General features: G+C 38.1%; 1 protein-coding gene across 1 annotated transcript in view; it reads left to right on the top strand.

Moving 5' to 3' along the window:
* Window positions 1-12,630: 12,630 nt before the first annotated feature.
* LOC140240661 (scavenger receptor cysteine-rich domain-containing protein DMBT1-like) overlaps window positions 12,631-22,198 on the top strand; it is a 28,242-nt gene continuing 18,674 nt past the window's right edge. The window contains exons 1-3 of the mRNA XM_072320414.1: window positions 12,631-12,748; window positions 18,027-18,272; window positions 19,416-19,448. Of these exons, the coding sequence (XP_072176515.1) occupies window positions 12,631-12,748; window positions 18,027-18,272; window positions 19,416-19,448 (397 nt within the window). The remainder of the gene's footprint in view (window positions 12,749-18,026; window positions 18,273-19,415; window positions 19,449-22,198) is intronic.

Raw genomic sequence — 22,198 nt, 5'->3', positions numbered from 1 at the left:
GCCATCTTCACAGATGAAAAATGAACAACAACAACAACAACAACAACAACAACAACAACAACAACAACCATCATCACCACCACCACCCCAACCACCATCATTATCATCACTACCGTCATCATCATCACCATCACCATCATCATCACTACCATCATCATCACCATCACCATCATATCACCACACCACCACCATCATCATCATTATCATCATCACTACGATCATCATCACTACCATCATCATCATCGTCATTACCATCATCATCACCACCACTACCACCATCATCATCACTACGATCATCATCACTACGATCATCATCATTACCATCATCATCACCACCACCACCATCATCATCACTACCATCATCTCCATCATTTTTGACATGGTTGATTTCTGATTGGTCAGTAAAAGAACAGGATACAGAAGAGATAGATTGTGGTTAAAAGACCTTTTGCCATGTTTGCAAGAAAAGTGTTTTGACTTTTGGAGCTTTGGAAATCAAACATGAAGTTCATATGAAGTTTTAACAAATCTCCTGAAACTTTTTGGATTTTAACTATTAAATAACTAGTTTAATGCATATGATGAATGTTTTTAGGCATGTGAAAAAAATGAAAAGAAAAAAAAAAATATCTAGGCCCTGAACTCTTTACATCGTGCAGAATTGTACACAAGCTTGTGTACACTATGTCTTCTTGGAGCGACTCTACTGTGATTGCATACCATTTGCATAGAATTACAAATGCAAATATCAATCTCATAATTGCATATCCTTATCTTGTTCAGCATGGGGGGGGGGGGGGGAAATGCCCAGTGCTGTCTCCAAATAGACCTGTTTGCAAACAAACCTCGTGGCCTTTGCCTCGGACATATTTTGAGTTTTCGTCGCTTATTTTGAGGGAATGCGTTTCGACAAAAAGAGGTCAAGCGGCCAATCGATGGATGAGTAAACCATTCCTATGGCGGACACTGGTGATATCATATTCTTGCTTTAAAATAAATTACAATTACTAATACGGTGTGGATGATACTGATGTGTGAGGATACTATATGGCCTAGGGTATATTCTCCTTTTCATCAGGACCATTGTAGCTGTAAATTTATGATAAAACATCAATTCACGACCAACCTAATGATGTTACAACAGAAGTTTTATTTTCAACCAACCTTTATGTTTATCTAGGTGACCTTAGTCTAGTACTAGCTAGCCAGTAAAATATATCATTCCCTTAAGAATGTTCCCTGTGAAAATGTACTGTCTTGCTAAACATGTAAAGTTATTTCATAAACCCGTTGAGAACGAACTTATTTTGCCACAGCATGCATTTCCCATAGACACCAGTCCTGCCTAGTATACTCGTGACTGGTCCTCAACAGTTTAAATAGCTGAAAACTTTGTATGTAAAATAGGCATTTTATGTCACATCTGCAATTTGACAACACATAATTGAGATTAAGACTGAAATCTCTTGACAAGAAAACATCCATATTCATAATAATATACAAAAATCGATTTCATTAAGATTCAATTCTTGGCTGTTTTTACGTCTAGGTACACAACTTATATCAAAGTGTTGTATTACGAATCTAATATTTACTGGCGTTACGACTATGAAGCAATTAGACTGAAGAGCTAAAGCTGGGGCATTCATTGGGAATTATGCAGATTCCCTGCAGACTAAGAATTATTCCTTTGATATTAAACTATTCATTCATCTGAAGCATGACATATGGTTCTATGCATAAATTTCTAACAGCGTCATGAGTATGCCAGCCAAAGCACGGATCATTTGTGTCCGGTTATTGTTTCTAATACTATGCAAACAAGTGATAATGATAAAATGTGAGAAGCCAAACTTGTGTTGCATCTGCCATTTTTCTGTCGAGGGATGATATCATGATGAGTTCATTGTCATACCTCTCTAGGATAATAATGTGAAACGTTCCATGGTTCTTATCTACATTAATGTTTAACGAATCGAGGTACTGCATCGATGATTTGACCGAAAGGTAATGATAATGGGAACATTTCCAAGTCGCATTCAAGAGGAGGATTCCTTGGGAGAAGGAACAGAAGCTTCACTCGTCTAAATCGAATTGAAGGTATTCTCTTTTGGTCAATGGCTGGTTCATTCCAAGCCCTTGTCTTAATCTTCTCTCTTGGTTACTTTGTATCATACCATTATCACACACACGCGTATAGTTCAGAAATGAAAGACGTTGGCAATTTTATTAATGACCCTTGTAGTTCATCTATTAATATCGACTAAATTGTTCATAGCCCAAAAAAATTGCGCTGACTTCGACTTACTCTCGGCAATGATCGGCAGTTGGTATTCTCACTGTATTTTTTATTTTTCATTTTACAAGACCGATGAAAATTTACTCGCATCTGCATTATTATGAAGAGCTTGAATTGTAAGAAAAAAAAGGACTGATTTTATTTTCATAAATTTGATATACATGCCGACATTTTTGACATATTTGAGATTCAATCTGCTGAAGAACTGCTGAAAACTTTGTGGTAATTTATATGTGTAAAGATAGATAGATAGATAGATAGATAGATAGGATAGGATAGGATAGCTTTAAAATGTTTCCTGTTATGTAGCAAATGCATGTAGTATTGTGAAAAGATTTTATTTTTCTCTATTGCTTTGATGATGACTTTACGTAGGGTTTATAAATAGCATTTATCTTTTTTTGCATTCAAACTTTTCATATACATGTATTTCATCCAAAACTCTCTCTCTCTCTCTCTCTCTCTCTATCCTTTCTCTTCTTGTCTCCCTGATCTCATTTTCCATCTTTCTCTCCTCTCCTACTTTTCTATCTTCAAGCTTCTTCTTTCTTTCTCTGTGTGTATAAATCAATCAATCAATCAATCAATCAATCAATCAATCAATCGATCGATCGATCGATCGATCGATCGATCAATCAATCAATCAATCAATCAACCAACCAATCAATCAATTAATCAATCAATCAATCAATCAATCAATCAATCGATCAATCAATCAATTTATCAGTCAATCGATTATGATATTCCAGTCCGAATTTACATTAGAATAGAACATGAGTTTGGGTTTTTCATGATAATTCTGTTACTTCCACCTCCAGAAGCTGAGATATCCCTTTCTGCAGGGAAGGCATCATTTCGTTGAAGAAAGAGAGACTGTCTCGCCTTGCCAGCATGAACGACTTTCTGGCATTAACGATATGTCTCTTCGCACTTATCGGGGCCGCGGCGTCTACAGGTGAGGACCTAAGTCCTTTATACACTATTGTGGAATCTTCATTAACACTTTTATACCTAGCCCTATTGGGTGTTTTCGTGCAGGCACTTCTTCCAACCTTCTACTTATGACTTACACCTTCTTTCTTTATGTTTTCTTGAATAGAGTAAGATCAACATCAAAATGTTATCCAAATTGATGAAATTCTTGCGTCTAGTTGTTTTTATTGAAACGGATTTTCATTATATTAGTTGCGTCGAAATGTTAGGAGCTCGCTTGAAATTTGAGATGAAAGACTTGGAGGATTGAAGTTTGGAACAGGTTTTCATAATTTAGAATGTGTTCAGAAAAAAAAGTGACATTTCTTGCAGCTACATGCATTGAAATGAAAATGAGGAAAAAAAGAATCATTCTACCCTCCTCCTAAATCTGTCAAGAAACATACTCATGAATCTTCCTCCAATTATTTTCCTTCTTTCGAAAGCAAATCAAGGAAAATGACCAAGTTCCCTTGACAATAAGCTTTTGTTGTGTAAGTACCTGAGAATTATGAATCTTGATACGGAAAGGGATGTGCTTTTTTAATGTGTCATCGACCAAGAAATGACTTTTATTATACTTTCATGACAACCCATACAAGATATATTAAGTTTTGTTCAAAATCACCTCATCAATTCGTACTCTCAATTCTGAACAATATCATTGTTTTGCAGTCATACACGAAGCTTCAAAATTTCAATGCCAAATGCTTATGCAACTTCACGTGTGCTGTTTTTACTGCTCCAATCTCTTTGTGAATGTCAAAATGTAGAGGGAGTGTCAGAGTATATTACTTGACGTCAGGCAGAATTTCAAAAACTGTTTTCAAGACTTGATTTAGCAGTAGCCAGAGTTCACTGGTATGCACCCCGTGCGATACCACAGGGGTATCTCTTCTCACCTAATAAACATCCTTCTTTCGCCCTTCCACAACCCCTCAATTCTTAGTGTCTGTAGTGTGTACCACTGTTAGCTTTGTCTTAATTTGTATTCCTTGTACTTTAGAATAGTTACCACTGGAACTGCTGTTTATAATGACGATGTCTTTGTTACCTGTTGTACATGAATTAATTCTGGATAATATTAAGTAACATGTTACGTGTTAAGTGATTCACGTTTTGCAAGCTTTGCTGTGGATCATTGTTTCCACTATTCTACTTACTTTTTTGTCAACCTTGTAAAGTGTACATTGTTATTTTACATAATTGCACATATATTTTATGACCCTATATCATAATGTTTTTCTTTAAAAATGATACAATAATAATTTGTGTAATGTATGCTTTGTATTTTGCATATCTCATCCTCATTTGCAAATGTCCCTTAGTTTCTTCCTTATTTTAGAAAAAAGTTTGGAATGAAAATAAATGACAGCTGAATTGAATTGAATCAAATTGAATTGAATTGAATTGAATTGAATTGAATTGAATTGAATTGAATTGAAGTGAATTGAATCGATCTGAATTGAATTGAATTGAAAACCACCAGGCTGCACTCGTCCCTCTGTCGGTGATCACGTGATCTTGAGTCCTGACAGTCTGACGTATCCTGCATGGACCATGGTCTCACTCTCCTGTGCACCTGGTTACACATCAGACGGTGGTCAGACCTACAGCTATTGTTACTCCTCGTCAACTTATTACTGGTACCCCACCGAAGCCGACATGCTCTCATGCGTTCCAGGTGAGTCCATATACTCACAGCATTATTTTAATCTCTGGAATCATTTCAATTTGAGGAAAAGATCTATCTAATTAATGAGTCTGAGAAGAAAGTTGAAAAAAAAAATCCCATATCCTTTCAAATATTCTTCTGTCCTCTGTCACAATAACTGCGTTCATAGTAATCCATTGAGGACGGGCTGATTTTATATCCTATATGTCCTATATGGACAATAAAATGAATCTGAATCTTTGCAACTGATTGACAAATTGTCCTACATCGACGTAAATAAGCACTGAATTGATCAGTGTTTTAGTAGTAGCCATGATAAAAAATCATGGGCGTACATACTCGAGCAGGATTCGAACCCACGACCTCCTCATCACCGGACAGGCGTCATCTCCACTAGACCACCGAGCTTTCGCCCGACAGCAAGTGTTGGTTCTAATCCTTACAGTATGCAGCGGGTACTGCTTTGTTATTCAAATTCATGAAATTCTTCCGTCGAGATGTTTTCATTGCAACTGATTGACAAATTGCCCTGCATCGACGTAAAAAACATCTCTTTCCCATAGACACTTGCTCGAGTATACTCGGGGCTCATCCTCAACGGGTTAACTATGAATGAAGTTATCCTTTGTTGTTTGTATCATTTGTAAGATTTCTATTTCTAACACAAGAAATAAGCAGTAATATTTGTCATTATCTCTTCTGTGTTTGTGTGTGTGTGTGTGTGTGTGCTTAATGGAATGGAATTAAATGATGATATAGAACGTAAAGGTTACCAGAACATAAGCACAATTCAACGCCATGTTCAAGTTCTATTGGCTTTTTACGAATAGAGTAAATTCAGCCGAACAAGGTGATACATTTTTCATCAAAGTCGGACCTAAATTATCAAGTCACAGAGTTTCAGAGCTATATGATGTGTTTTTACGAGATAGTGATCTACTTCACAACCACTTATGCAAATTACAGCTGATGACATCATCACCTTCTTTAAGTCAGTTCACTTTTAGCAACAGGGCAGCAATGTGGCCCGGTGGTTAGCGCGTCTGCCTCGCAATCAACTGACTCGGGTTCGATTCCTTCTGAGTCTAACTGAAAATTAGTGTATGTAATTATGCCGTACCCTCTAGTAAGATGGAAAAAAGAATTTAATGGATGTCATGTGTGTGAGCATTGGCCCTCATGACCGTTAAGAAATTCAAATTCACTCCTTGGAGGCAAACATCTACAGCCTTGGAGTCACCCTACGATTGTAACACCCAAGAGTCATACGGCCCACGAGTGCGACATTGAGAAAAAAAAAAAGGTTAATAAAGCCTACTGTCAGACGCTCGGCGAAAAAGGGCCTACGAGTCCGACGAAAGGAAAACAAGGTCCACGAGACCGGAACTGCGTACATTTAAGCCCCGTGATGTAGGGCCTAATGAGTGTCGGACTTGTGGGCCTTGTTTGCCTAGTGTCGGAATGAACGTTTTGGCCATTTGGGGACAAGTATCCGTGTTGAAAATTGTAATTTTAATTATATATCTGTTTAATTTACTGTTTGTGCTGCTCTACCTGGCTTCGCCTTCTCATCACATAAGTGATGTCAACGGATGTCGTAACTGAGCAAGGTATCACAATTCATTCGTCATTCCTCTTTCCTACATAATGCTTTTGTTTAAAAAGAATAAGACTTCTATAAGTGCTCTGTCTTCTTTATTTTGTCACATTACTCTTCTCTCACATCCTAATGCTTACCCTTACCTAACAGACTCTATTGCCCTCATGAATATCCTAAAGAATTGTTTCTTTATTGTGTTTTTTAATTCTTTACACTGAAGGTCAGGTTCAGGTGTTTAAAAATATGGAGTGTTTATACGGATTTGAGCAATAGCATGTATTGTTCAACTAGATTTAACATAACAGCTTTTCTTGGCACAAATACAACAGTCTTATCCACCCTATCTCCAAGTAAAGCAGATACGTAGTACTTGCTTGTCAAAATTGACAATTCAGACTTTTGAGATGAACCACATCGCTGCAGATGAAATCGGTGACCCAGATGAATAAAAACAATTTTGAATATGCCTCAGCCTTCAGAAATGAGTAGCTGTGCATGCTTAATGATTGTTTTTATGCAATTACAGTGATTGTGTTTCCTCGTCAAATATTGACTGTACTCTATTTTCAAGTTGATTGCCTGTCAGCCTTATACACATGCAGTTTAGCCCTTTATCCCTGTATTAATTGCCCTTTAAATCTGGTCAAGATTCCCAAATTTAAAAGAGTTAAACCTAAAAATCTCTGCCTCAAAGTTCTGCCATAAATTAACAAATTTATCCTGCTACTTTTTGTGTCTTTTGACTGTACATTCTTGGATTTATTCTTGTTTGAGTTGAATTATGATAGTATGACGTGGCCGCTAGGGAGCTATGAATACCTGTAAGCAACCAAACCACTGGACCGCATGACCAGACAATGAAGACACAGTGTCTAGCCCAGTGGGGCCTGTTTCATAAAATTGTCATCAGTGACAAGTTGTCATAGATGTGACAAGCTACTGAAATCCTTGCATCTGATTGGCTGAGAACAAATTTGTCATAGAAATGTGGCAGTTGTCACTGATGACAAGTTTTATGAAACAGGCCCCAGGGCGATAAGCCACCGCAAACACGGGACAAGGAATGTATAAAGTCCTCGGTCTTTTCCTCTGGGCTTAAACAGCTCCTCAACAGTTTAAACTTCTGAAATAAACGTTTTCTTTGTTCATGTTCTGTTGCTATATCAACTTAAAAAGGCCTTGTACTTGAACGTGAATTAGGTATGTAATAAATATTCTTTGTTGTTCTTCTTCCTCTTCTTCTACTATCCAGGCACTACGGAAGTAGCGCCCATTGAAGGTAACTATTAGGTTCATTTCAATAAACTGTATCGTTTCTTAGTTTTCTCACCATTTGCAACATTTTCTTTTAAAGCGATGAATTTATACAACGGAAGGGGAAAATGATGGCAGACATGATTACGGAATGATTATATTGGAATAGAATGCTGGTAAGGAGAAATAATTGACCAGTTATTTGTTTTACTTTTCTTTTATTTTAGATTGATTCATCTTCGAGTACTAGGCGCAAGATGAAATTTATTAGAGTTTATTGAAGTTGGAGAAGGTTCAAATGTTATACTGTGTTATGATTAATCATACAGAATTAGAAAATTGTATGAAATAAACATGCTCCTATTATCGTGTTCCATACTGAATTCTGAAATTCCCATAGACTTAATACACAGGCCACCAGGTTCCCGTATGGAACGGGTTATATTAATTTTTTGCTTTGATTTGATTTGATTTGATTTGATTTGATTTGATTTGATTTGATTTGATTTGATTTGGTTTGGGCAACTGCGAAAAGTCACATTGACAGTATATTGCTTCTGCAAAAGAAAGCAATTCGTATATGCACCAATTCAGGTTATCGGGACCATTCAGATCCTTTGTTCGTAGAATTAAAAACACTAAAGGTAAATGATATTAATTTTTTGCAAAATTCACTTTTTATGTTTCGTTTGTATAACGGTCAGTTGCCATCTTCTTTTTTCTCATTATTTCATTTAAACAAGGATATACATTCTTATCCCACAAGGCAATCTGATAAATTTCATCTACAAAATCCTAAAACGGTGATGGCTCTGAAATCTATCAGACACACTGGACCTGATATTTGGAACTCTCTTCCTTCAGAAATTCGAACTTTAAAGTCTATGTATTCTTTCAAGAAAGCTGTAAAGACAATGCTGCTCTCTGGATATCAGTGATCTTATAATATCATTGCAATTGTACTGTATATGAAATTCCCTCGTGGAATTATCGTTGTTTTGAATTATTGCGTAATGTTATGTAACCGACCATGACCTGTAACTGTTCACCTGAACCTCGGTGAGAAAATACTTTGCCATGCTTTGCTATTCAGAGATCCAGGTGTTCTAACTTTGTGTAATAATGAAAGCAGACAGACCTCTACTCTCTCCTTTCTCCTATCCCTATCTCTATGCAAGTCATCCCTTCCCTATTTTCCTATATGTTATGTATTATGTACGAGGGCTGCATGTAAATCAAGCAATGCTTAAGCTGTAGCCCTTCTGCGTTATTCATTGCATCACTGTTCTGTTGGACATTTATGTACAGGCAATGAAGAAATGTATTGCTGTTTATTCTAAAGGTACGGCTGAAAAAAATCATTTTGTTAGCAACTAATGTTCATGTATATCCATTTATCTGTATGATACCATTAATGTATATCATATATGTTTATGTATCTGCATGAGCAATGATATAATGCAGGAACCAATAAAATCAAATCAAATCAAATCAAATCAAATATCAATTATGACTCTAATAGGAGATTTGCTCAGGATATTTCACTCTCTCACTACTACATGTATATGACAATTTTTTTTTTTTTATTCAATTCACCATAATCAGGATTTACATTTGTATGTCAAAAGTCACACAAATTTCGAGAACATAGAATTCACTTATACGTAGCAAACACATAATGTACATTTAGGTAGATTGTTATTTACAAAAACTGCGTCAAGTATTTTCTGGTTTCACGACCCAAAAAAAAAAAATTGAAAGATATTTGCTATGCGGCAAAAAATGATAATAATGAAAATAATTCACAATATTTATAAAGCACTTGTCACATTAAAATGTCTCTAAGCGCTGAGCAGAAAGAGAAAAGGAAAGAAGAAGATTCAGTTTCAGAATGTACAGACACATATACCCGCTACACATGCTAAAAGCAAGGGACTATTGAATTAACAGATAACTTTGTATCATTTCACCGTTCACTTGAATTCTTTGTCCCGTTTCGAAAGGTGATGACATTCTACTTGTAGCTGACTACACCAGGATAGTCTCTGCGAATCTCGCAAACTCCAATCTCTACTCATTGGTATTCAACGAATTACCCATTTCTTCCTTCACCGAAAGTTATGTGATAGCGCTTGCCTACCACCCGGCATATCGCATGGTGTTTTGGACGGAGATCAACGGCGCAATCAAACGGGCCGGCATCGACGGATCTAACCCTATTTCGATACGGGGACATACTGGCAGTACGTATTCATAAGCCTTCATGTATTCACTTGCATCTACTGATGGAAGACAAAATTACGAGGTGAAATATGTTTTTCATATCATGCACCTGTCTTATGAATCACAATGCATAAAGCACGATTTCAACTTTAAGACAACCTTTTGAAATATTTTGGAACACATTATCTATTTTGACTTTCGTAAGTTTCATGATCATGTAAGCCAAAGTAGACGATTTAGACGTGAAACTATGAAATTGAAGCCCTGAAAGAACATTCTTTTTTTGCAAATCTAACATTAACGTAATTGTTTTATTTATAATCTTTGTATATGAGTTTCTGTTAATTGTTTTTGTTGTTCAATCAGGAGCCGAGGGACTTGCAATTGACCTAGCAACTGACAAATTGTACTGGACAGATCAATTCTTGGACGCGATTTTTCGCGCAAATTTGGATGGAACAGCGCAGGAAGCAATTATCAACACGACTTTGAACAACCCACGGGCTATTGTTATACATCAAGAAGAAAGGTATCTACAGTTTAACTTGAAACAGTGTGTGCGCCCCAAAGTTAAGGGACATGGTTGTACTCCTCTGCTTCATATTGCGATGCGACGCGAATGCCTGTCAAACTTCATATTATTCCATCTCCTCTTCCCTTCACCTCGCACCATCCTATTACCAAGAGCCGTAAACTGGAAGAATAAACAATCACATTTCCTTTTTTTATAATGCACATAATTATATAAATCGAAACTTACACCAAGATACGCAGTCAGCTATTCGTATTTCAAATTTGATGAAGAATAACCACAAATGTTCGTCTGCTTGTAATTGATGTAGCATGTTGCCTTGTAACCTATTTTGTGATGATAAGGTCCTGTTCCCTCTTCTGACAAATCATCATTTCAAAGGGGCAACATTTTAGCGGCCAGTGTCAAGCATTAGATTAGTCTCAGCCATTTCCCGTCAAACCGTTCATTCAGCGGGATAATCCTGACGTTGCACCTTAACGGGAACACGACCAGAGAAAACGGACGTATACTTCTTCATATGCACCAAAGTTAAGGGACATGGTTGTACTCCTCTGCTTCATATGGCGATGCGGCGCGAATGCCTGTCAAACTTCATATTCCATCAACTCATATTCCATCAACTCGACTTGAGACATGTTTATTTGTAACATTGTCCATCCAAGGTATCCTGAGCATCGTTCTGAAGAATCACATCTCACTTGCTTCCCGATGTTTCCAGCATGGTCCTACTGATTGTTCTCAGTGCAGCTTAATTACAATAGTACAAACAGCACCTAACATTTCAGTCGACGAATATAACGCTCCATGATACTAGGAACTTTTCCTGTACGCTGGAGTCTGTCTTTGTCATGGTTGCAGTCTGGTGTTTATTTGCCTTTCATGATTTGCCATCTGATGCAACCCCACCACCGACATACTGGAACTCATTCACTTGCTTGAACACCTTCCCTCTTACAGAGGAGTGATCTTGAGCCGTCCCAAGGATGTCTGTTTGAATAAAACCAAACTTACTTATGATGTTTCACAATTATGTCCACTCCTTTATACACTTTCATTTTCATCAACATTGACATCCATGATGCCGTGCTCAGTTTGTCGTCCGACCAAGCAAACAACACCACAGTGATGATCCCTCCACCAAGTCGAACTCCCTCCGTCTCTCTGACTCGTTGCATGATCTCTTCAATGTACAGTATGTCCCCCAAAAATTACCATCGGATTTCTGCATTGAAAACTTTCAATATGTTTTAAATGTCTGAATACTATTTCAAGGTCTAAAAATACAACATCTTACTTATATTTTGCAGAAAACCCCATTTAATTTGGCCAAGTGGTCACATACAAATGTGGATCGTTGAAAAGCATGTCATGGGTCTGTTTCTTCCAAGTTCAACACTTGGATGCTCTTGGAACTGCACATTAATGTGTCAACACAATGATATAGGGGATGAATTTCATTATATTTTTGTTTGTCCCTTTTTCAACAAAGAGAGATTATTGTATTTACCAAGTAGCTTGACGGCCAGTAGACCAAGTGCATTACATATGGCCAAATTATTCAATTCAACTAATGCTTGCCATTTGAAAAAACTAGCCAAATTTGTCAGAATTATTATGTTTCAGTTCTCTTCAATACCAAAGAAGAAAGACAGTATTTTTGTAGAAAGTAAAGTAGATGTGAATGTTTGTACACGTAGTGGTAGAGTAGTTAAACGTCCTTTACGCCTTGTTTTGTAAACATATTTATTTATATCTGTTATTTTCACACGTACATGTACATTATCACTTATATTTTTGTATTCATATATTGTAAATATGTTTGTACTCTCATACCCCGAGAGGGGGTCGATAGAGTCAATAAAATCTTACAAATCTTACAAATCTTACAGAGCTTGGAGGGAAGGAATTCCTGACATGTTCTACAAAGATCCTCATTTCTCTTTGACCTAGCGAATCGGATGGGGTTTTCTGTAAGATGTAGGTAATAAGTTATAGTTTCATACCCTGAAATTTATTTGAGGGTGGATCAGTGTAGTGCATTCAGTGTTCGTTTTCTTCATGTTTTGAGAATCATGTTCTGGACTGACTGGAGCGACGGCGCGACGATCGAAAGGGCTAACCTGGACGGGTCGGACAGGATGGTCATAGTCAACTCCTCTCTGCTTTATAACAACGGTTTAACTCTCAGTGGTAAGTAAGTTTTGTATACTCTTGTACTCCACTGACCAGCGTGCCTTCAGCGACATTAGAATTATATCAATATACTGATAACCCATTGCGCAAGGGAACCGGCTGTGAGACGATAGGGTCTACGTCCATATAAAGAATCAGGTAGACAGTGAATTTAAGTATCACAACCAATTTTCATTTTACAATCACTGGTCTCTCGTGGTTGACCTCGTCATGGAATTAATATTAAAGATGACGTATGATCACACTGATAATCGAAATGATGGTGATAATCATTGTGATTATATTATGATTTGGCTGAGTCGGTAGCGCGTCTGTCTCCCAGTCCATTTGACCCGGGTTCTATTCCCGAGTCTGAATGACTAATGTTGTGTGTTTTGTTTGTTTGTTTGTTTGTTTGTTTCATTCCATCTGAGAAGGTGGCTAGGATAGCCCATATTCAGCTGCAATAGCTCGTCTTCCATGGGGTCCAGCTGGATGTAAGGTGGGACCACTTTACCGGGTTAAACGGGTGCACGTCACGAGACCGACACCCACGAGTCATACAGCCCACGAGTCATACAGCTCACAAGTCATACAGCCCACTAGTTATACAGCCCACGAGTTCGACACTGAGCAAAGCCCACGAGTTCGACGTCAAGTAAAACAAGCCCACGAGTTATACAGCCCATGAGTTCGACACTACGCACAAAAGGCTCACGAGACCGACACTACGCTTAAAAGGCTCACGAGACCGACACTAGGCGAAAGAGGCTCACGAGACCGACACTAGGCTAAAGAGACCCATGAGACCGACACTAAGCAAAGAAGGCCCATGAGACTGACAGGATGAACAGCGCCACCTATAGACCAATTAATTGTACAGGGTGTCCAGATAATGGCATAAGGAAGATATAAGAGATGGAAAAGGAGAGTTGCTATGGTATTACCTCATCAATTGCCCTCCTTCACCCCTGGACTGTTCAAGATCTTTGTTTGTGTTTGCGTATGTGGGTGTTTGTGAAAAAAATAAACAAAATTCAGTAAAAGTGCATAAGATGTTTCAACGTTAAGTTCGAAAATGCCAAAACACCTTTGTTTCCCTTTCCGCAAAGCCCATACCGGTATACACCTACTTAGAAAAAAAAATGAATTGATGTGGACATTCAGATCAACCAACTAGAAAAATACCCAGGTATGAAATGAAGTTCACTACAAGAAAATTATTCACAAAATGGTCAATGTTGCATTGCACACCTGCTTTACATGGTAAGGGGGGGGGGGGTAGTCACCTGCAAAGGTGTTGATTTAGTATAAATTCACAGAAAATAATGTAATCGTCTATTATGGTAGCGTTCAGAATTCGGAAAAAGAAGATTCATCCATGAAAACAACTATTCTGTCTCATGAAAAATGTACCGTTTTGAGAATAATTTTACAAAGACAAGCCACAAATCGGGGTGAATCACTGCGATACAAACATTTTCATCCGTTAAATTTCATACATTATAGTTACAGAGAAAATCACAAATGTATTACTCTAAGCAGGCGGGTATAAGCAGATATGATATCTGATAAGGCCTACTTAACTAGTGAAGCGAGAAAGAAAAGGGCGAAAAAAAGAACTTAGATCCTGTCCACAGTCTAGCTAGAAATTAGGAAAGCCATTTAAAAAATAGCACGATGGCATCTAAAATTAAAGCATACATCGTTCTTGTCCTCTATTATTTTTTTCATAATTTTTTTCTTTTTTTTTTGGGGGGGGGGTCCCATGAAGAGGACAATTTTATCAAAGAAAGAAAAATGGGTAACAATGTCGCTCCCCGTAGCGTGACAGAACTGCCCCCTAAAAGCCACACGTATAGAAGTACATACTTAATGTCGTTGATATGTAGATGGTGCTGTTCAATTAGTTACAATCTCTCGCTCGACAGCGTGACGAAATTGCACCCGCCAGTATGTAATTTTTGATGGAACACCCTGTACAGGTACATATGTGTAATTTACATGTAGATGGCGCTGTTCATTCTGTCGGTCTCGTGAGCCTTCTTTGCCTAGTGTCGGTCTCGTGGGCTTTCTTTGCCTAGTGTCGGTCTCGTGAGCATTTATTGTGTAGTGTCGCTCTCGTGGGCTTTCTTTGCTTAGTGTAGGTTTCGTGAGCATTTTGTGTGTAGTGTCGAACTCATGGGCTGAATGACTCGTGAGCCGTATAACTCATGGGATGTATGACTCATGGACCTATTTTTGATGTCGGTCTCGTGGACCGTATGACTCGTGGGTGCCGGTCTCGTGGGATGACCCCGGTTAAACACCCTGCTCTTTGCGATGAATAAATGAAGGGGGGGGGGGTCTTTTACGTGCATGAGATGGGACTCTCTCGCACACGGGACCTCCATTTGATGTCCTATCCGAGGGACAGAGTGTTTTGCCTATTACTACACGGGAGGTATGATCACAAACAACATTGCTCCGTGGGACCCGGGAATCGAACCGGGGTCCTTTGGATTGTGAGGCAGACGCGCTAACGACTGAGCCAACTCACCGCCCTGTGTAAACATAGACCCCGTTTACAGTGCCCGCCTTCATTTCGGTGTAAACGCGCAAAAGGCCAAATGCGGGGCCAAAATTGGCCGCGCATTTGGCCTCGCTCTGGAGGTGCTCAGGAGGTGGTGAGCCCCGCTTTTTCTCAGTGTAGACGCAAACTGGGCCAAATGCGCGGCCAATTTTAGTCTGGCTTCCAAACCCTCTGCCCGTACTATTTCGCTATTCAGGATATTAACCCCCTTAACGTTGAAAACTAGTATAGTTTAAGGTAGTTTTGTCCTGCAAAGGATTTTTCCTTCTGCAAAGGCCTTTGCCCGAACGGCGACTTCGTCGCCACAAAATTCAGTTGGCAAAGGGTCTGAAAACCAGACTATACCAAATTGCGTTTGCTTACAAGCAGAGCGCCACTACGACAAAATATTGAAAGGTTTGAATTAAAAGCGCGGCCGAGCCCAGCAGTGTAAACGGACAAAATTGCGAGGCTCGGCCGCTCAATTGAGGCCGGGCTCAGCCGAGCCCGGCCCCGCACTGTAAACTGGGTCTCTGTCCCTTTGATAGGACATAAAGTGGAGGTCCCGCGTGTGAGAGAGTCACAACTCATGCACGAAAAAAATCCCACTTCATTCATTCATCGCAAAGAGTAGGGTACATAACCCGATGAAGTGGACCGCCTCGTCATCCAACCTGAACCCATGGAAGACCAGCTGGTACAGCTGAATATGGGCTATTCAATCATATTCAGAAATGGAAAATGAAACAAACAAACAAGGATCATTATCATCATTATCATCATCACCATCATCGTTATCACCGCCATTAGTATTGGCATTGCATTTTTATATCAAGAGCATAACATCCCCATTAAGGTCAGATTATTACTAATCAGGAGTAAAGGCAATAATGATGAAATACTCGTGATAATAATAGAATAATTCTGTAGCAACAATATACTAAAGCAGTGCCGAGGGAGCTCTGGTATATAAAGTGTGGATTAGAGCTCTTAAAAGGGAGACCCTTGGTTCAATTATTGCCCCATATCTATCATTGCATGTAATGAGCCAGTTCGGAGATAGCTCATGTGCACATGGGTACAAATGACCTTTCACTTTTCTCAGTTGGTTAGGCACTTCACTCAATTCAAAGCGACAGCAGCTTGCCCAACATAGCAATTTATGGAATTCGTATTCTAACAAAGGATGAACCTGTGTAGATGAAGTGATCAGAATGGTTCGTCAATCAACACTTTGGGAAGCATCCATTTCATTGTGCTGTTTTGAATACATTAAGAAACTTTTTCTGTTAACATTGCCAAATTAGTCCATGGGCCAGGCCAGATATTGGTACCATCTGAGGTGGCAATACCTTTTTGGTGTCATTTTGTTTGTCGGGCATAGATATGCTTATCAAGCTATGATAGCATTTCCAAATGAGTAGCTTAGTCATAGTAAATGAATTTTAAACCAATTTGGTTTCGGTGTTATATCCCTGTACTTCTGAATCAAGACCAACCGCTATACAAAGAAGAGCACTGTCTTCTGTATGTTCACAGGTGTTCTGTTGTAAACGCGGTGCGCTTAGTCTTTATTCAAGGCAGCGAAGGGAATATCCAAGGGTTATGATGTCCACAGCGCTTAGTCTAATATTCAAGACGGCGAAGGGAATATCCAAATCTTATGATACAGTGTATATCCCTTTATCTAAAAACAACAACAACAACAAAAAAAGCAATTTCTCGTGAATTTTAGCGTCTTTTTCAATTATTTATCATTTTCCGGTGAAAACGCTGGGTTGAAAACGCTAATACCACGCCACTGTCGCTTTATTTCCATCCAACAATGAAAGGTTATGCAAAAACAATGTACCGGTACACTAACAATACATTATAATTAATAATGTTGTAAATGAACAGAGTGATTTTTGTTTAAAACTGATGTATTTGTTGAGAGGGTGGTATAAAAACACTATAGATAATCCCTTTTATTAGGAACTTTAGATATGATAACGGTACATTGTTCTAGATAAAGACTAAGCGCACCGCTTGAGAGCTGTGGACATCATAACCCTTTGGATATTCCCTTCCCTGCCTTGAATGAAGACTAAGCGCACCGCGTTTACAACAGAACACCTATGGACATACAGAAGGCAGTGCTCGTATTTGTATAGCGGTTAGTTTCGATTCAGAAGTATAGGGATATAAAAACGAGACCAAATTGGTTAAAAATTCATTTATTATGAATAAGCTACTCATTTGGAAATGCTATCATAGCTTGATAAGCGTATCTATGTCCGACAAACAAAATGACACCAAAAAGGTTTTGCCACCTCGGGTGGTACCAACAACCCATTTTTCGGCTCATGGCCCATGGACTAAATACCAGGCTTGCTGTCAGGAGGATGTACTGGCAGATATTATTTATAAGGATTACATGAATAATCATAACATTACAGATGCTTATCTCAGTGAAATAAAAACCAACTTGCCTCTCGGTACAAATGACCTTTTTCTGCTCATGCTCAAACTGGAACCTTGAACTGGCTTATTCATACATCCTTTTTGGACAAGATGTTTTACCCTAAATGTCCCTCTTGTCAGAGGCATTCTACTGATCATTTAGAGTTTGCTGGGTAAAATATGAAGGCGACGAACTCGTGGAAGGTAATGATTACATGGAAAAGGCTACTTATGATGATTTTCTCTATCATTATTACCACTGATTATACACGCTGGCAATGTGCAATGATTCTATTATTGCAGGCTCTCGGTTGTACTGGTGCGACGCCTCCTACGACAGGATTGAATCGAGCGACTTCTGGGGTGGGGACAGAACGGTGGTTTTGTCGATGCCCGGCGCTCATTCGTTCGATCTCGTTGTCGTCAATGACGTCATTATGTGGTCTGATTGGAATAACGACGCCCTCGGGATCGAGAGAAACAACGGAACATTTGGATACTACTATCAGAGCGTCTTTACCAGACCATATGGCATGGTGGCATATCATGGTGAGATTATCACGTGTTAACATTATGATGATGGACACGGCAGCATTGCTTTTACACGTCTTATGCGATAAACCATGTCTCTTCGATTAAATGCGTGATTTTATGTATATTCCACTTTCAGGGATTTTTTTTTTCACTATATTTCAAAGCACTCCTCAATCTATTATTTGCTTATACAATACCTCGATTGAATAAGATATCAGACAAAAATGTGACTTCTGAAATTAACCATTAAAATCGAATGTATTTAAAATTTGGTCTTTAATGATCATGAAGGAACTATAAAAACGAATGGAAATTTGAATAATATATACTTCTGTTCGTAGATTGACAGTGATAATTGTGGGAAAACCACGTGATAAAGACAAAGGAAATCGACCGAAAAAAAATTCCTTATATTTTACTGAACTTAGCTCTATCAAAATTGTATTATACGCATGCCTTGCAGTAATGCAAACTTTACACTATTTGAGTGTGATCAGATTTAAAGGATCGTACAGATTTGATTGATATGGAGCTTCAGGTTTCCTATACAGCCTTTTGATGATAATTTTTTTAGATAATGAGAAACCTTTTATAAAATATGAAAGAGCATAGAATTCTATGAGGAATTCAAAGATTATTTGATGAGAATCGGTTTTGAAATGGCCGAGATTTCCAAAACAAAGCGATCCTAATAAAAGGTGGAACCCACCTTTTATTAGGATCGCTTTGTTTTACTTTGTTTTGGGATATCTCAGCCATTCCAAAACCGATTTTCATCAATAAACTTTGAATTCCTCTTAGAATTGTATGCTCTTTAACATTTCATAAAGTCATAAAGTATCTCGCAAAACGTTAAACGCTGAATCCTCACCTCAACCAATATAACTATACCATCCCTTTAATCCCCGAGATTGTTTTGAACACCTCCGTCCCTCGCCCCTCTTGAGTGATAAGACATGCCGTTTTCCATTGGCAAGTAGAACAATTGGATTCGTGATACTGGCATTTCAGTTCATATCAAAAGTTGTCGAGAGTCACCGTAATTCCTTTTCGTGTTATTATTGAGAGGATTTTTTTTTTTTCAGGAAGTGCATTGTTCAGTCGTACTTTGCATATACCTTTCTGCGCCTTGCCATTATTGTCTTGTTTCTTTCTCAGACGTGTCTTCAACAGAAGAGCCACCATTGACAGGTATGGGTAATGGGCAGACCTCTCTCTCTCGCTCTCCCTGCTTCCTACCATTTTCCGTTCTCTCCTTTTATTATTGTCTTTTTTTCTTTCCTTCATTCTTACCTGTTCTGTGTTCAAGATAACCCCCTGCCGTCTCTGCAAGAGGGACTTTTCCATCAAAGTAATAAAAATATGAAAACTGGTTAAAAAGATGCAATGAAATGGCAACAACAGATAAAGAAATAAATGAGAGAGGTGCAGAAAAGTGATGAACACGTCATGAGGCATCATGAATGCCGATCAATATTTCATCAAGACATTTTATGAGCACCTGACATGACGACTTGTTCACGTGACTTAATTCAAAATAATGAAAGTCTCTTTGATTCATAAATCATTATTAAACTTTGATTTCGTATAAACGTAATGACTTTTTCTTTATACAATTGTCATATGAACTAAATCGTTGGCGACTAGAGCATGTTTTTATCAACGTTCCTGAGCTATTTTGCTCTGGCCGCTATTAATTTTCTCCTTATGAATGTATTCTCAGTGTATTCTTTATTAGTTTTTGATCTAATCTTGTTTGAGTAAGATCATTGTAATGATTTATTTGTACAATAATATGGATATCCAACGAAGAGAAGCAGCTGCACTGGGTAGAGGATAAATAACGGAAAGGTGTTAATTACGCCATGCCAATGGGTCATCAGCAACACACCAGGAATCGCCAGTGTTTCGGCCATTTAAGTACTGGACATGCCTTCCCCTGGCTGGCCGATGCTGCGTTGGGAATTTCTACTGCTGTTAACTGTAAAATATTTTACAGAAAAAAAAAATTATCAAATGGTGGGAGTGTTTTTATTGTGTGCGAAGATATTTGTCTCCGATGTAGAGAGGCCGCATAGAAGTATAAACAAATTATAAATATGAGATATCATTTTGCTTACCGAAAAAAAGAAGAAAACTTCCACTGTCGTCATTCAGCAACACTTGCTCCACAGGATTTTATTACTTTGATTGTACTTTCAGTCAAGTCTAAATCTCTCTTATTCCTATACATAGACTTAGATTAGTATTGTGAACCAGAACGACATTACAAGTGAGCATCCAGACACGCAAGCTGTACCACTTAGTAAAAGAAAATCAACAAACTGAAAAGGCTTATGCTAACAAAGTTGATTTCCACATACTAGAGAAAGCGGTAAACTCATTATGCAGTTATCTGATGCGGAGAATTACACTTCGTGAAAACATGTTCATATCAAGTGGATTCTAACACAATCATGAGCAAGTTTTGATTAAAATCGTATGTTTGTTGTTCCTGCATGCATGCCAGATACAACGGACCGGCTTCCCACGACCCCGGAGATTATCACTATTGGAGACCCAGGTATTTGATCTACTGAAGTTACTAAAACAAAACAAGAAGAATAATAATGGATAAAACTGTATGTCTAATTGAAATAGCTATCTATAAGTTTAGTTTCAAGGGAATATGTATTCAAAATTCTGCAATTTCTTTTAAAATCTTATTATCAGTGTTGTCCAGTAATTGGTAATTATGGATTTTTTTTTTAAATAATCGTACATGTTTAGTGATAGCAAAGACTTGCAAAGTATAGGTATCTGTATATAATGGTGAAGATGACAATTATAATAGCTTGACATTGCATGCAATGACGCTGAAATGTTCAAAGTGTTCTGGATAGACAGTGTCTCTTCTGCATCAAAGGCGGACAGCCAGAAAAAAAAAAATATATGCAACTCTCCTTGTGCTTCTTACCCTTTCGAAGAAATCCTGTCTAAAATACTTTTTCTGGGACTATCCAAAAGGTCAAAACCATTTTTTTTTTTTTTTTGGGGGGGGGGATTTTTCAATTTCGTTTCTGTGTATTTTGTGGACTGATTATAGCCAGAGTGCAGGAACAATGAGCAATATTCAAACGCGGAACATCGTCATGATCGTGGGGGTCTCTAGTGGAAAATTGGCAAATAACTGCTCAACTGACTGACTGAGGAACCTATCACTTAATGTGTTTTGTGAGTCACAGCGTTTAAATGAAGGCGCCAACTGAAACTTGGCAGTCATACTGCAGGATCATGTACATGTATCTTAAGGCGACAAACAAAAAAAGCTTAAAACGTTTAGAAACCAGCACAGACAAAATGACAAGTTACATAGAGCTATAATGTGTCATAGTTTGGGCAGGGAGGTTGTATTTATATATCTCTTCCGTTTTTTTGGTTTTTTTTAAATTTATTTACTATCTAACGACTACATTTCTACACTATTTTTTTTTTTGTGTATTGATTTTCTTCTTCAGAGGGGCCCATATAATATAACAAGCATTGTACTTTCAGTGGATTCCTCCGTTTTTCGAACCTTGCATATTTTTCTCCTTATAGTGATTTATTGCAACTTTTGTTATTATAAAATGATATGTTATAATGATTCGCTATTGTTCTGTACTCTGTTCTTTTCACAATGTATCGCTTACATTATTTCTTTGTTTAAAATGAGTGACGTGAATGTTACCTCGTTCTGGCAAATGGTAAAAAATGAATTTCGAATTGATTTGCATTGTATTTGCAATTTTCTCCCTTTCTATTGTGTGTACTGGGAGGGAAGAGAAAAAGCGACTAAAGTGTGCTAATAAAATGAGCGCTGATATTTCCAGGGTCCACAGTGAGGCTGGTGGATGGCTCAAGTTCTCGCCACGGGCGAGTGGAGGTCTACTACGCTGGAGTTTGGGGCACTGTATGCGACG

This window comes from Diadema setosum, chromosome 17 (genome assembly GCF_964275005.1).
Source record: "Diadema setosum chromosome 17, eeDiaSeto1, whole genome shotgun sequence".
Taxonomy (NCBI): Eukaryota; Metazoa; Echinodermata; class Echinoidea; order Diadematoida; family Diadematidae; genus Diadema; species Diadema setosum.
Note: the sequence above shows the minus strand (reverse complement) of the source record. Positions and strands in the feature narration are given on the sequence as shown.